At 52.4% G+C, this 15,084-nt stretch overlaps 1 protein-coding gene across 1 annotated transcript; it reads left to right on the forward strand.

The window, feature by feature from the left end:
- Positions 1-9,300, forward strand: BCL3 (BCL3 transcription coactivator). Its single transcript, XM_066373710.1, has 9 exons — positions 1-440; positions 2,155-2,308; positions 6,517-6,625; positions 6,859-7,063; positions 7,169-7,257; positions 7,455-7,532; positions 7,985-8,152; positions 8,437-8,554; positions 8,718-9,300. Exons 1-9 carry the CDS (start codon positions 185-187, stop codon positions 8,903-8,905), a joined length of 1,365 nt encoding a protein of 454 aa, XP_066229807.1. The 5' UTR covers positions 1-184; the 3' UTR covers positions 8,906-9,300.
- Positions 9,301-15,084: the final 5,784 nt, after the last annotated feature.

Here is a 15,084-nt window from a genome sequence, read left to right on the forward strand (position 1 = left end):
GGTGGCCCCGGGGTGGGGGGGTCGGGGGCGTGGAGGCGGGCGGCCGGCACCGCCCCGGCCCACAAAAGTCCCTTCAGTTCAGCCGGCGGCAGGGGAAGTCCCGGCGCCTGGTTCAACCTCCCTCGGTGCAGCCGAGCCGAGCTGCGCTCCGGCCGCCCGCTCGGCCGCCGTCCTCGGCGGCCTCATGCCCCGATGCCCCACGGGGGCCATGGACGAGGGGCCCGTGGACCTCCGCACCCGGCCCAAAGCCGCGAGACTCCCCGGCGCCGCGCTGCCGCTCCGCAAGCGCCCACTGCGCGCTCCCTCCCCGGAGCCCGCCACCCCCCGCTGCGTTGCGGGCCCCTTTGTCACCCCGGATCCCCTACATGGTGGCTCCAACACGCCGGCGGTCCCCGCACCCCCCCACGGCCTGGCCCGGCCAGAGGCCCTCTACTACCAGGGTGAGTGTCTCTCTCTCTGGTCAAAGTCGGGTTGGAGGCATAGACAGGGCATAGGGTCACCAGAGCCAGGGGGCAGAGCTCAGTCACAGTTATAGAGGGTTTGGGGAAGCTGAAAGGACAGAAGGACAGAAGCCAAGGTCTCAAAACACAGATATGGGGCTGGGAAGCAGGCCCTGAGGTCTCCAGGATAAAGATATGGGAATACCAGGGAGCAGTGCCTTAGAACAGAGATATGGGGGTCCTAAGAAGGTGGGTGCCACAGGGCCCTGACAGACAGAACCTACGATTTGAATACTACAGATAATAGGGACCCAGGGGACAGTGCCCAGCAGTACAGACTTGGGGTCTCAGGGGATCACAGGAGCAGAGCCTAAAGTCTCAAAAACATAGAATTATAAACTCTTAAGAACCCCAATATCTAGGGTTAGGAGGAATCAGTGCCCAGGCCCAGGAAACTGAGGTTCTTGGCATCCAGATATATGAGGTCAAAGGAAATCAAACCACTAGAGACTGGTTCTAAGGAGACAGATATTAGGGATCCTAGGTTGTCAAAATCTCAAGAACCAAGATATCAAAGGGCTTTGGAAATTAGAATAGAGTCGGAGTTCTGACACAGGGATCCAAGGAGACAGGCCCAGATACCCGAGGTCCTAATGATCCAGCGGGACAGGGGTCCAGGCTTCTAGGCACCCAGTTATGTGTGTTTACCAAGGATCAGGGTCTCATCTGGGGTCACAAGACCAGGTGAAATTAGAGGTATGAGGACTGAGAATTCTAATAACAGAGGACAGGACTGGTGAAATCTAGGACTCAAGAATTTAGGGCTAGGGTGAAGGATTCAGGGGTCTTTAGGCAGAAAGCCTCAGGGCACCAAGGCCTGGTATTGGACACACAAGGACCAGGAAATGGGGTATTCCAGAATAGGGGCCCCAACAATCAGGAGATGACCAAAAAAGACACACACCACTCTCCCCATCCTGTATCCATCCGTGATCTCAAGGAAGGGGCATCACCTGCCACAGCTGTGCCTACCTCACCATCCCCAAATGATCTCCAAAGGTGCAGACCTTTGCCCAGTTTCTGCACCTTCCACACCATCAGGTGCAGCCTCAAGCTGTGCACCAAGAGGCCTGCCACTGCCCTTCCTTTTCCCCGTTCCCTGGGTGAGAATCCAGGCTTCAGTTTTCCCCATCTGTATCCTGGGTAGATACGGATTTTCCTGCTGCCAAGGTCCCCCTTCCAACAATGTGTTCTAAACAGGCTTCCAGCACCACCCATCTCACCTTCTGACCCACCCCTCTCCTCAAATGCTCTAGCATTCATTCTACACGCCCTACCCAGTGTTTCATCCAGCCTTTACCTCCCTAAGCCACAAATTCACTCAGCAAACAGGCCCTGAGGTCCCCCTGCTGGGTGATGTTGAGGTTCAGTCCCTAAGGACTCTGCCTAGCAGGAGATGGGGGTCAGAAACATGAAAAGATAAGTAACAGTAAGAGTGACGAGGGCTGGCAGGGCACAGACTGGGGGAAAGTTGTGGGAGCCCAGAGGAGGGACATGGAAAAAGAGGTTTGTCTTGAGCCTTCTGGACCCAGTATGAGATGCAAAAGGGACTGGGAGAAGGGCAGGTGACACTGCAGGAGAGAAGACCTGGAGGTGGCAGTGGGTTGAGGGTCTGTCTGCAGGCTTAGCCTCACCATGTCCTTTCTCTGCCCAGGACCTTTACTGCCCCTGTACCCCACCCCGACCATGGGCTCCCCCTTTCCTCTGCTGAGCCTGCCTCCACCCCTGTTCCCCATGGTGTGCTCAATGGAACACCCCCTGTCAGCTGACATCGCCATGGCCACCTGTGCAGATGAGGACGGAGACACGTGAGTAATATAGTGCCTTATCGATAGGGAGTGGGAGCCAATACAGAGAGGCCAGCCTTCCACCAACCTAACCGGCCACAACACAGGGTCACTTGGCTTGGCCTTTCTAATTAACTCCACCACAAGCTGTGCAACTTTGCTCAAGGACAATCCCCTAAGTCTCAGTTTCCTCTTCTGAAAAATGGGCACCCTGAGAGCTCTTACCTCCTAGCACTGTTTTTGGAGCAAGGGGCTTCACATTTTTTACTACACTTCAAAAATGAGAAAGATATTCCATTGATTGACTTATATGAATTATACATATTAAGCTCCTAGTACTGAGCCTAGTAGATTGTGAGTGCTTAATAGGTATTAATGAATATCATTATGGTTATTATTTTACATTAAACCCAGCACAAACACACATATATAAACCTGAAATAAAAATTATACCAAAACGAACAATACTCACCTTCAGTATATGGGATCTACTGTAGTGTTTTCTATTCTAGTGTATTTTTGTTGTTAGGTGGTCATAACCCACTAAATTAATTCCATGATCCCTTTTTGACTTCACAAATCCCATGGTTTTATCACCTGCAGTTTAAAGAGCATATTCCTGAAGCTGCTGAGAAATTCTGCATGGGAGGATTTAGCCCTCTGCCTAGCACATAGTAAGCACTCAACACGCTTGACCAACATGCTTAGAATAATTCTGTCAGCCTCAGTTTGAATCTCACTGGCCACTTTCTCATCCCTCTCCATCTCAGTTTCCCCCTGTGAAAACAGAAACTGTAAGTGCGCAGGGATCTCTGTGAGGCAGGAATGAGATGATTTCTATAATGCACTTCTTTGGGAATGTGATTTGGGGATTGCAAACCACAGGTAGGGACGGATTGAACAGACCTACTTCTGCAGGGAAGGTGGGGAGGAGACTCTACTACTGGATCTGAAGTTGACTACATATCCCTGAGCCTCAGTTTTCCTATCGGGAAATCTGCAGCCCATAATAGCATCTATCACAGTAAGGACTCAGTGCAACGATGTACATATATATATAGTGCATGGAACAGGGCAGCGCGCACAGTAGGTGCTCAATACATGGGGATGAAAATTATTGGAGAAGAGCTCCCCAGCCTTTGTGGGCCATGGTGTGCACCCTAGCCGGAGAAAGTGTCCGAGATACGTAAAGGGCTCGCTAAAGCTCGTTTCCTCCTCTTCTGGCTACCTATGGGGTCATCTATGAAATAGAGTTAATTGTATCTGACCCCAGGGGAGAGTTGTTTGTAGCCTGTGAAAGCAGGGTGCAGAAGGAAACCTAGCACACCAGTCTTTAGCCCTGCGCCCCACCCGCCCTCCCCTGCTCTCTCCATCTCCCGCCTCTCCCCACTCTCCCCCAAAGCAAACACTTCTGCCTCAGCTGCTTGTCCGGGGAAATCCCTTCCCGCAGAACTTGACCGCAGCCCAGCTGCTCAGCCTCCCCCACGTCAGCACCCGTCACTCACTCACAGCCTCCCCCTCCCGGCGCTCCCTCTAACCTTAACCCCTTCCGCTGAGGCCGAGGCTTTACCGGAATGGGCAGTAGGCGCAGCCTGGAGGCGGGGGAGGGGGACACGCTAAGTCTGGTCCCCAAAGCTGTAAAGCTTGGTTGGGAGGCTAGACTTATAGGGGCTCAAGGGGGCAAGAATCTCAGGGCATCTGAGCCTGGCAAGATGGAAATCTGGGTCTCTAAGAGAGGGGGAAACGAGCACTGAGTCCCAGAGAGCCCCGTTTGGGGCTTGCATTCCTGGATCTCTTAAGGGGTAAGGAGCAAGGTGCAGGGCAGCTTGGAGATCTAGAACTGAGAGGGCCTGGAAAGTCCTTATCAGCGAAGAGGTAGCGTCCCAAGAGACCAGAAGTTTGGCGTTCCAGAGGGGTCCCCAAGCTGGAAGACTTGGGGTCTTTCCCCAGAAAAGCGAGGTCTCTTTGGGTTGGACTCCCCCTCAAACACCCCACTCGAGATGGAAGTCGGGGTGCCGGGGGGGGGGGTGGCCAGGGTAGATCCCCGGCGGGACAGGCATCCCTCCCCCGGGAGCAGGAAACGGCGCCCCGCCCAGCAGACCTGTTACTGGAAGTCCGAGGGCAGGGCCGCCCCTCCCGTCCCCACTTCCTCCAGCCCCGCCCCACCCCCTGCGGCCCGCGCGTTTATGGGAACTCAGGCCTGGACCGTTTCTCTGAAATCATTCGCTCCCTCTGCCCTCACTTAACCCCACCCGCACGGAGAGGTACCCAGGCGGGCATCCTGAGAGGTGCGGGGAGGGAAGGCAGCCCTTCCCAAGGGCTCACGTCTGGCCCCTCCCCCAACATTTACTTTTAAAATTGCGCTTTCAAGGACCAGGGTCCAGGTTCAGCGTTTCGCCTGCATAATCTCTTCACGGGAGGTGGATTATACTTCACAGAAAAGAAAGCGGAGAGGCTCAGAAAGGCTACCTGACTTTGCCCACGTTGCACACAGCCAGGGAGGAGGACAACCCAATTTGCAACCCTGGCCTCCTTAGCCCCCTAAAGCCCTCTGGGCTGCAGGATTTCTCCAACCCAAGCCAAGCACCTAGGGAACTGGCTTAAAATGTGGGTCCAGGATGCACATTCCACAGTTGGGAGGTCGTGGTACATAAGCAGGCAGTGGTGGGTGAGAAAGCAGTTGATCCAGTAAATGGACCTGAAGGAAAGTTTGTGTGGGCTGTGTACTTGCAGCCAACTCTAGGCCCTCAGTGCTAATGTCCCTTGACCCTGAGCTAATATGCATTGGCCCGTGCACAGTCATCCCAGATTGCCCTCCTGCTGCAATGGCTGTTCCATATTGGGGGCCCTGGGAAGCTGGCAGAAGTTTATGAATTGGGCAGAGTGAGAAGTGAAGCTGCTGTGTAGTCTCAGGGCCTCAGCATTCCCATAGAGAATGTTTCCTTCCCAGTTGAGGCCAGAAATGCCAGACACTGTATGCCACTGGTGCTGCTCCCCCTCACCACCTGGGTAAACAGTGTTATTTAGCAGAAGGTAATTTCCAGAGAATGCTAAGAGCTGACAACCTTCCCAGAAGCTAGGGGAATTAGTCCTTCAGTCAGTCCAGAGGGACGATCTGGGTTGCCCAGCCCAAACTTCAGAAAAATGACCCCATCCCAGCTTGTCCCACCTCCCTTTTAGGCAAAACTTCCTCCATGTAGATACTCTTGTGGCTGAATGTGATGCAATCACAACTGATGGAAACCTTAATGGTATCTCGTTCATCCCCACTTATTTCACAAATGAGAAAGCTATGGCCCTCCGGGGGTGGGAATGTGGTCAGCAGCTTCAAGGATGGCCAGGGATCAATGAAATGGATTCATTTATTCAGCACATGTTTACAGAGCACCTGTTCAACCCCATGCACTGTTCTAGGCACTGGGCAGTGACCGAAACAGACAAAACACCCTGCCCTAGCAGGAGAGGGGCAGAATTTAGACAGGAAACAAATAAACTATACAATGTCAGGTGATGATGTGGAGGAAAATTAAGCAGAGTAAGGGGGAGGAAAAGCAGGGCCATTTTAGCAGAGGCCCTGCATGTATCTGGGGAAGAGTGTTCCAAGCAAAGGGAACAGCCAGTGCAAAAGCCTTAGGAGGCAATGGTCAGAAGAGAGTGAGGAGAGTAGATGGAGATGAGGTCAAAGGTTTTTTGTTTCTGTTTTAGATTTTATTCATTTTCTTAGAGAGGAGAGAGAGAGAAGGGGGGAAGAGCAGGAAGCATCAACTCCCACATGTGCCTTGTCCAGGCAAGCCCAGGGTTTTGAACCCACAACCTCAGCATTCCAGGTTGAGGCTTTATCCACTGCACCACCACAGGTCAGGCAAGGTCAAAGGGTTTGAAGAGAGGTGGACAGGATCACACAGGACCTGTCAGCCATATGAGGAGTTGGTCTTTATTCTGGGGTCTCAGCAGAGAGGGGGGGCATGACCTGACTTAAGATCTAACAGGGTCCTTCTGGCTGCTACTGGAGGGCAGACAGTAGGGCCATGATGAAAGCAGGGGAGCTAGTGAGGAGGAGACAGTTCAGGAGGAAGATGATGGTGGCTGAATCAGGAAGGAGGGAGTAGGGGGTGGGGAGAAGGGACTGGATTCTAGAGATAAGTATTCAGCATGTATTAGAGTTAGTGCTGCTAAAGAGAATGGGGGTGAGGTGAGCAGCCCCTAATGTCTGTGACCCTCACCCCCAGGCCACTCCACATTGCTGTGGTACAGGACAATCTACCTGCTGTGCATCGGCTGGTCAGCCTCTTCCAGCATGGCGGCCGGGAGCTGGATATCTACAACCACCTCCGACAGGTGAGGCTCGGGGCCTGGAGTCCTGGCCCCCTGGGTCTGAGGGAGGAGGGACTGGGGGTTCAGACTTCTGGGTCCTTGGGGAGGAAGAGCTCTCGAACCTGAGGAAGAAGGGGCTCCAGATTTCTGGTTCCTGAGTAAGACTGCTGCTGGGGGTCAGGACTGGAAAATTCTGAGGGAGGCAAGACTGGAACCCAAGTCAGGGCACGGGGTTCCTCACAGATTCTTTTCCCCAGACGCCATTACACCTGGCTGTGATCACCACTTTGCCGTCCGTGGTCCGGCTACTGGTGATAGCAGGTGCCAGCCCCATGGCACTGGACCGCCATGGCCAGACGGCAGCCCACCTGGCATGTGAACACCGTAGCCCGACCTGCCTGCGGGCCCTGCTGGACAGCGCGGCCCCGGGCACGGTGGACCTGGAGGCCCGCAACTATGACGGTGAGCATCGACCTGGGCTCAGGGTGAGATGACGTGGCAGGACCTGGCGTCCTTATGGGGCTGCAAAGCCCTAAGCCTATGTTTGACTGAGTCTCTCTCCTTCAGGGCTCACGGCCCTGCACGTGGCCGTGAACTCCGAGTGCCATGAAGCAGTGTTGCTCTTGCTGGAGCGCGGTGCGGACATCGATGCTGTGGTGAGCTAGGGAGCCTCGTCTAGCTGGACCAAAAGGGGCGGGCCAAGGAGGGCGGGGCTGGCGCGGGAGAGCGCCCGTGTGGGTGGGGTTCCGGGTCTCGAACGCAACTGAGACTGGACCCCAGCGGTAGGGATGCGGGTCACCCGCTGTTTGATCAGAGCTTGGAGACACTCAAGGACCTTCTCTCCCTGCCGCAGGACATTAAGAGCGGCCGCTCACCACTCATCCACGCCGTGGAAAACAACAGCCTGAGCATGGTGCAGCTGCTGCTGCAGGTGGGTACCGCCCTGCCCTTGTCCTCTCGCCCTCCCTTTCCTTTGGCACCAACCCACCATCGCTCCATCCTTCCAGCTCTGACCCCCTCCTCTAGTCCTCGTTCTGGCAACCTATGACTTTACCCCTCAGGCTGCGAACTTGTCCTGAGCCCTCGTCTATTCCTTCCCCGCTCCACAAACGTCCCTGGCGCCGTCCAGCGACGGTCTTGCTGACCCTGCCTTCCGGCTTTGGCCCTGTCCCTGCTGTCTTTCCGCCCAGACTCGACTCTGGAACCTTCTCTGACTCCGCCCCTACTTTGGCCGGACCGCGGAGTCTAGCTCTGATTGATTCGGCGCCGCCCGCTCAATCCCCTGCCGACCTGCCCTGAGTTCTAGCTTCCACCCTTCCATCGCCCCGCCCCGCCCCCATCACTCCAGGGTGGTGCTTCTGACCCGCTCCTCCAACCCTGCAGCATGGCGCTAACGTGAACGCGCAGATGTACTCCGGCAGCTCCGCGCTGCACTCGGCGTCTGGCCGCGGGCTCCTCCCGCTGGTGCGCACGCTGGTCCGCAGCGGGGCGGACAGCGGCCTCAAGAACTGTCATAACGACACACCGCTCATGGTGGCGCGCAGCCGCCGGGTGAGTGTGCGCGCTAGTGGGGGTGGGGGCTTGAGGGGACTCTTACCGAGCGCCGGTACGTGGATGCGTGTGTGCGATGGAGCAGGTGTGGGTGTGCGTCTGTGCCAGTGCGTAGAGGGAAGCGGTTGAGTGCGTGGGTGTGAGGTCTAGACACGAGGAGAGACTGAGGCACAAAGAAAGGAAGCCACGAGCATTAAGAAAGAGGCGGTGCTCACTGACAAACCCCATGAGCCAGCCCAGATAGAGAGGGAGTGGCCTGGTGGTGATCCCCCATCTTCACACAGGTCATCGACATCCTCAGGGGGAAGGCCACCCGGCCTGCTCCTGCATCACAGCCAGAGCCTTCCCCCGACCGGAGTGGTACCACCTCCCCTGAAAGCAGCAGCCGCCTCAGTTCCAATGGTGAGAAATCAGCTCCCAACCTCCTGTCCGCCGGCTCCCTCCCCCCTCAGAACCACACAGACCCTGTCCCCTCCCTCAGAACCCAGGAGTTGTGGCCTCCAACCCCCTTCTCTCTGGATTAGTCTCTCACTGCCCTCATCCCTCCTCTCTCTTCTTTCCACAGGTCTTCTCTCTGCATCACCATCTTCCTCGCCCTCCCAGTCTCCCCCCAAGGACCCCCATGGATTTCCCATGGCTCCCCCCAATTTTTTTCTTCCTCCCTCATCTCCACCTGCCTTCCTGCCCTTTGCCGGTGTCCTCCAAGCCCCTGGCCTGCCAGTGCTGCCCTCCCAAGCTCCAGGAGGCAGCTGAGAGGGATGGGGGGGCAGATCTTGGACTCATGAGGAGGGACCTCTCTGCCCTGTGGAGTCAACCCTCCTGGAAACTGTGAAGATCTTCCTCTGCCCCCCCAATCTTTAGAACCAGGATTTGCACAGAGGCGCATGCATCTACCCCCTCTTCTGAGCACAAATATTCTCCCATCTCTTCCCGACAGTTACTCTCAGGCACCAGTCTCCTGTCTGAATTCCATCCAATCATTTATTTCCTTCTCCTCTTCCAGAGCTGGTGGAACCAGGGAACAGCCGCTCCCCTCACCCTCCGCCCATGAGGAGGGAGAGATGGGCTGCAGCCAAGCACTTATAACAATGTAAATTATTAGGCATTTTGGTTTAATCTCTTTTGTAATAAAATATTTTTGTACCGTATCACTGGCTTGGCTGGACCTCTTCCTGAGGAGGTCTGGAGGAAGTGTGTGTGCACACACCTGTACGCCGTACCCAGCTGACTCTAGAGTGACCTGAGAGTCTCAGACTGACAATGATATGTGTGGTTGTCTATAGGACTTACCGTGTGTTTGAAAGTTCTGTCATTGTGCCACTGTGCCATTGTTTCTGGGGATTACATAATGTATGACATCTTTCCAGGAGACCTTGTTAGATTCCATAGTGACACTGTGTGTGTGTGTGTGTGTGTGTGTGTGTGAGTGTGTGTGTGTGTCCCACAGCTGACTGCTATGAAACCTGCTTTTATCATGTCTTGCTTGGTGTGTCACATTTTACTCAGTGCCTCCACGCCCCCCCCCCAACATACAATGACTTTTTTTTCTTATTTATTTATTTTTTTACAGAGACAGTGAGTCAGAGAGAGGGATAGACAGGGCAGACAGACAGGAATGGAGAGAGATGAGAAGCACCAATCATTAGTTTTTTGTTGTGCGTTGCAACACCTTAGTTGTTCATCGATTGCTTTCTCATATGTGCCTTGATCGCGGGCCTTCAGCAGACCGAGTAACCCTGTGCTGGAGCCAGTGACCTTGGGTTCAAGCTGGTGGGCTTTTGCTCAAACCAGATGAGCCTGCGCTCAAGCTGGCGACCTTGGGGTCTCGAACCTGGGTCCTCTGCATCCCAGTCTGACGCTCTATCCACTGCGCCACTGCCTGGTCAGGCTACAATGACTTTTTTTTCGTTGTTGTACTTTTCTGAAGCTGGAAACGGGGAGAGACAGTCAGACAGACTCCCGCATGCCCCCGACCGGGATCCACCTGGCACGCCCACCAGGGGCGATGCTCTGCCCACCAGGGGGCGATGCTCTGCCCCTCCGGGGCGTCACTCCTCCGAGACCAGAGCCACTCTAGCGCCTGGGGCAGCGCCCGGGCCATCTTTGCTCCAATGGAGCCTTGGCTGCGGGAGGGGAAGAGAGAGACAGAGAGGAAGGAGGGGGTGGGGGTGGAGAAGCAAATGGGCACTTCTCCTAAGTGCCCTGGCTAGGAATCGAACCCAGGTCCCCCATACGCCAGGCCGACACTCTACTGCTGAGCCAACCGGCCAGGGCTACAATGACTTTTTGACTCTGGGGACACATCTCTTGTGAATCAACCCCATTTGCATTCATTTCCTGTTACCACAGTAACATAGTAACACACATTTAGTGGCTTAAAACAACACAAATGTATTCTTTTATACTTCTGAAGGTCAAAAGTGCAAAATCATGTTTACTGGGCCAGTCAAGGTATCAGCAGGGCTGGTTCCTTTGGGAAGCTCTAGGGGAGAATCTGTTCCCTTGCATTCTCCAGCGTCTAAGGCTGCCTGCATCCCTTGGCTCGTGGCCCCTTCCTTGTGTCTACAACCTCCTGCTTTCATCTATACATCTCCTACTCTGATCTCCTTCCTCCCTCTTAAGAGGACCCTGTGATGATGTTGGGCCCACCCAAGATAATCTCCCCATCTCAAGATTCTTAACCTCATCACATCTATTAAGTCCCTTTCCCATGAAAAGTGACATCACAGATTCCAGAAATTAGAATGAGAGTATCACTGGGAGCCTTTATTCAGCACACCCCACGCTTCAATCAGAGAATCAACATTACAGAGAGTCAGCATATGGATAAGAAATTTGTTACAGGGATTGACCTTCAGGAAGAGAAGATGATGGGCAATGGGGACAGCGACAAGCTGGAACCCCCAAGGAAGGACTGGAACCCCATCAGTCCCCTCTACCCCCAGACTTGAAGAAAGGGTTCTCCTTTGGGAAAAGCTGATAGCCATGGTCCTATTGTGTTGGCCTTCATGAGTGACCATGTGTTCCTGTGTTTCTGAGTGATGGTATTATTTTTCTTTAGTCTGGGGGCCTCCCTAGGCCCTTGTGTCTTCATTTGTCTTGGCACTTGTGAACATTTTTGCTGTCATGACTCCTATCATCTGTATCTGTGGGCCCACTGTCTTCACACCTTCCTGGGAGGCACTATTGGATTCCATAATTGGCTGGGTGTGTATGTATGTGTGTGTGTGAACACACGTACACACATCCATGCACAACCACTTCCATGTTAGCTCTGATTGGCCTGTACTCACCTGCTCTCCTGACTTAGGTAGCCATGTGTCTCTGTGTGTTTATGACCATGTGCCTGTTTCTGACCCTGTCTCTGGGTTATGGTGTCCCTAGAGCTGCCTGACTTGGGAGGTATATTGGCTTCCTATGGCTGCCGTAACAAATGACCACAAGCTTGGTGGCTTAAAACAGAAATTTATTCTCTCGCAGTTCTGGAGGCCAGAAGTCCAAAATCAGGTGTGGGCAGGCCCACACTCTTTCTGAAGTTTCTAGAGGAGAACTCTTACCCTCCTCTTCTAGCTTCTGGTGGCTCCAGGTGTTCCTGGCCTGTGGCTGCACTGCTCCCATTTCTGTCTCTGTCTTCACACAGCCTTCTCTGCATGTCTGTCTCCTTTCTGTCTCTTACAAAGACTAGTCATTGTATTTAGGGACCACCTGAGTGATTCAGGATGATCCCATCTCAAGATCCTTACTTACCTTACTTATATCTGCAAAGACCCCTTTTCCAAATAAGGTCATGTTCAGAGGTTCTGGGGACATATTTTTGTAGGAGGCCATTATTCAACCCACCACAGAGGGTGACTGTTGGGTCCTGCAAGCTGTGGTGTGTGAGAGCATCCCATGTGGTAATCCTACTATTTGTGTAAGGTCACGTGCAGTGACTGTTTCTTTAGCAGACCCTGACCTCTAGGAAGGTCGCTGATCACTCCCCGCTGTATTATGGTGTCTGCGATTCTTTGTGATTGTGTCCAGTCCCCTGTCACACTGTGTGACTAATTTGAGGATTTGAACAGAAATGCAAATATTAGCAGTTGTCGACTGACCATGATGGTGTCCATATTCCAGATGAGAAAACTGAGGCTCTGGAGAGCAAGTCTCCTGCCCAAGCCCAAGTCTGCTACCTCAGAACCCATGCTCACAATCACTGGGCCCTCTTGACTCTCAGGAAGGTCGTGTGTGGTTGTGTCTGTTATTTTCACTGTGTGCATGTGAACGTGTGTCCTGCTGGAAAAGGTGTAGATAACAGCCAAGTGTGAGGGCACTGGCCCTGGAGTCAGAATTGAGTTTGAGTCCTGCCCTTCTGTGTCCTAGCTGTGTGACCTTCATTGGGTAACTTCACAGCCCTAATCCTCAGTTCCTTCATCCATAAAAATGAGAGGATAATAATAGCATCTACCTTGTAGTGTTGTTGTGAGGATTAAACTTGAACGAATTGCACTTCCAACGGCATGATGCTTAGAAAGAACTTGATACATAGGAATTGCTGTTCTTATCATCAGGGAATTGTTTTTGAGGACACAGATGAAGGAAAGTGGAGATGATGGGACTTATTCTTTGTTGTGACTGAAAAATGGGATGAGAGCCTAGCCTAGATGTGTGTGTTAGCTAGACTTTTTATCCTGCTATCATAACAAAAACTAAAAAATATTGTGGCCTAAATGAGCTGGAAGTTTATTTTTCTCTCATGGTAAGGCCTAATTAACACCCAGGCCTAGCAGCTTGAGAATGTCAAAGATCCGGGCTCCTTCCACCTTGTTGCTCTTCTGCCTTCACCTCACACTTCCACATGGTCCAAAGTTGCTGCTCTGGCTCCCACCATCACATCCGCATTCCAACCATTGGGAAGAAGAAAAAAGGAAGTCAATTGTATGCCCCTTCAAGGCTACAACCCGGAAGTCATCATATTCTATTAGCTAGAATTTAGTCATCTATCAAGAGGAAAGTTGGGAAATGTAGTTTTATCTGTGCAACGTGTATTCAGCTAAAATTCTAAGGTTATATTACAAAAGGAAGAGGGGGGAATTTGTGAGGGAAAATGTGTACCTGTCACACTAGGGCTCTGCTACCAATGGCTACGTGACCCTTGGGCAAAGTGACTGTACTGCCCTGAGCTTCAGTTTCCTCATCAGTAAAACAGAAATAATATTCACCTCTCAGTGTTGATGAGGGTTTAGTGAGATCATAAGTACCAAGTGCTTAGTTCAGGGCCTGACCATTATCAACCTAGAATATGTGATAAGAGTCTCCTTGTATGTGGATCCAGGCTGTGGGCGATGTGCTTCTTTGTGTGTGAGAAACCAGCCCCAGGTCCAGGAGCTGAGCCCAGCACTGACCTTGATCAGTTACTTCTCTAAAACAAAGAATCTGGCTTCTCCACACATGGAAATCCCCTGTCAGCCTTCTGACCTTGGGGCTGGGCGCATGTCCTTCCACAGCCATCTCCCTTCCCCCAGAGAAAGGCAGACTCCAAGGAGGGAGGGTAGAGGTACAAATATAGGGTCTCCCGACCCCCGGCCCTTAACCAATGCCACAAGACAGTTCTCATCTGTGACAGCTCTTGCTTTCTAAAGCCAAAAGTCATACTTTCAATGAATATCTCAGGGGCCCTCACTCTTGTTGCAAAGTTTCACTTGTTATCAGCACCCTGGGTAAACCCAGACACTTCCAGGTGCATGCATGAAGTCTACCAAATCATAACTGATTGCCCATTCAACAATAACAACAAAAATGATTTTAAGAGCCTAAGAACTAAACAGAACAATCTGCTGGTTAGGAATGTTTGCAGACCCTCATTTAAGTCATACCTCTGTTTTTTGTGTGGGTATTTATTTATTTATTTATTTATTTATTTTTTACAGAGACAGAGAATGAGTCAGAGAGAGGGATAGACAGGGACAGACAGACAGGAATGGAGAGAGATGAGAAGCATCAATCATTAGTTTTTCATTGCACGTTGCAACACCTTAGTTGTTCATTGATTGCTTTCTCATATGTGCCTTGACCGTGGGCCTTCGGCAGACCGAGTAACCCCTTGCTGGAGCCAGCGACCTTGGGTTCAAGCTGGTGGGCTTTTCCTCCCATCCAGATGAGCCCACACTCAAGCTGGCAACCTCGTGGTCTTGAACCGGGTCCTCTGCATCCCAGTCTGACGCTCTATCCACTGCGCCACCGCCTGGTCAGGCCATACCTCTGTTTTAAATTTTTAATTTTTTTTTATTTATTCATTTTAGAAAGGGGGGAGGAGAGAGAGGAGAGAGAGAAGGGAGGAGGAAGCATCAACTCCCATATGTGCCTTGACCAGGCAAGCCCAGGGTTTCGATCCGGCGACCTCAGCATTTCCAGGTCGACGCTTTATCCACTGCGCCACCACAGGTCAGGCCATATCTCTGTTTTAAAGAAAGGAAACTGAGGCCCAGAAAGGAAAGAAACTGACCTGGTAAATCTATGAGTCTGGGGTTCCATGTTTCACCTTAACCAAATGGTGGAATTTATCTCCAATAATGGGACAGCCAACATCATGTACCTTCTGATCCGATACACTGAGAAGGACACAGCATCACTTCCATAATATTCCTGCCGCAAGAATATAATCACAAGGAGGCCCTCACCTCATGGCTCAATGGGTAAAGTGTCCCCAGTGCACAGAGGTCACAGATTTCATCCCTATCAGGTCAGGGCACATATGAGTAGCAATCAATGAGCACACAGCCAAGTGGAACGAGTTGATGCTTCTCTTTCCTTTTCCTTCCTTCCTCTCTCTCTCTCTCTCTCTCTCTCTCTCTCTCTCTCTCTTTCTCTGTCTTTCTCTCTCTTAAATCAATGGAAAAATTAAAGAATCTAACCACAAGGAAACATCAGACAAACCCAGATCGAGGGGGACA

The sequence above is a fragment of the Saccopteryx leptura genome, chromosome 3 (assembly GCF_036850995.1).
Source record: "Saccopteryx leptura isolate mSacLep1 chromosome 3, mSacLep1_pri_phased_curated, whole genome shotgun sequence".
Taxonomy (NCBI): Eukaryota; Metazoa; Chordata; class Mammalia; order Chiroptera; family Emballonuridae; genus Saccopteryx; species Saccopteryx leptura.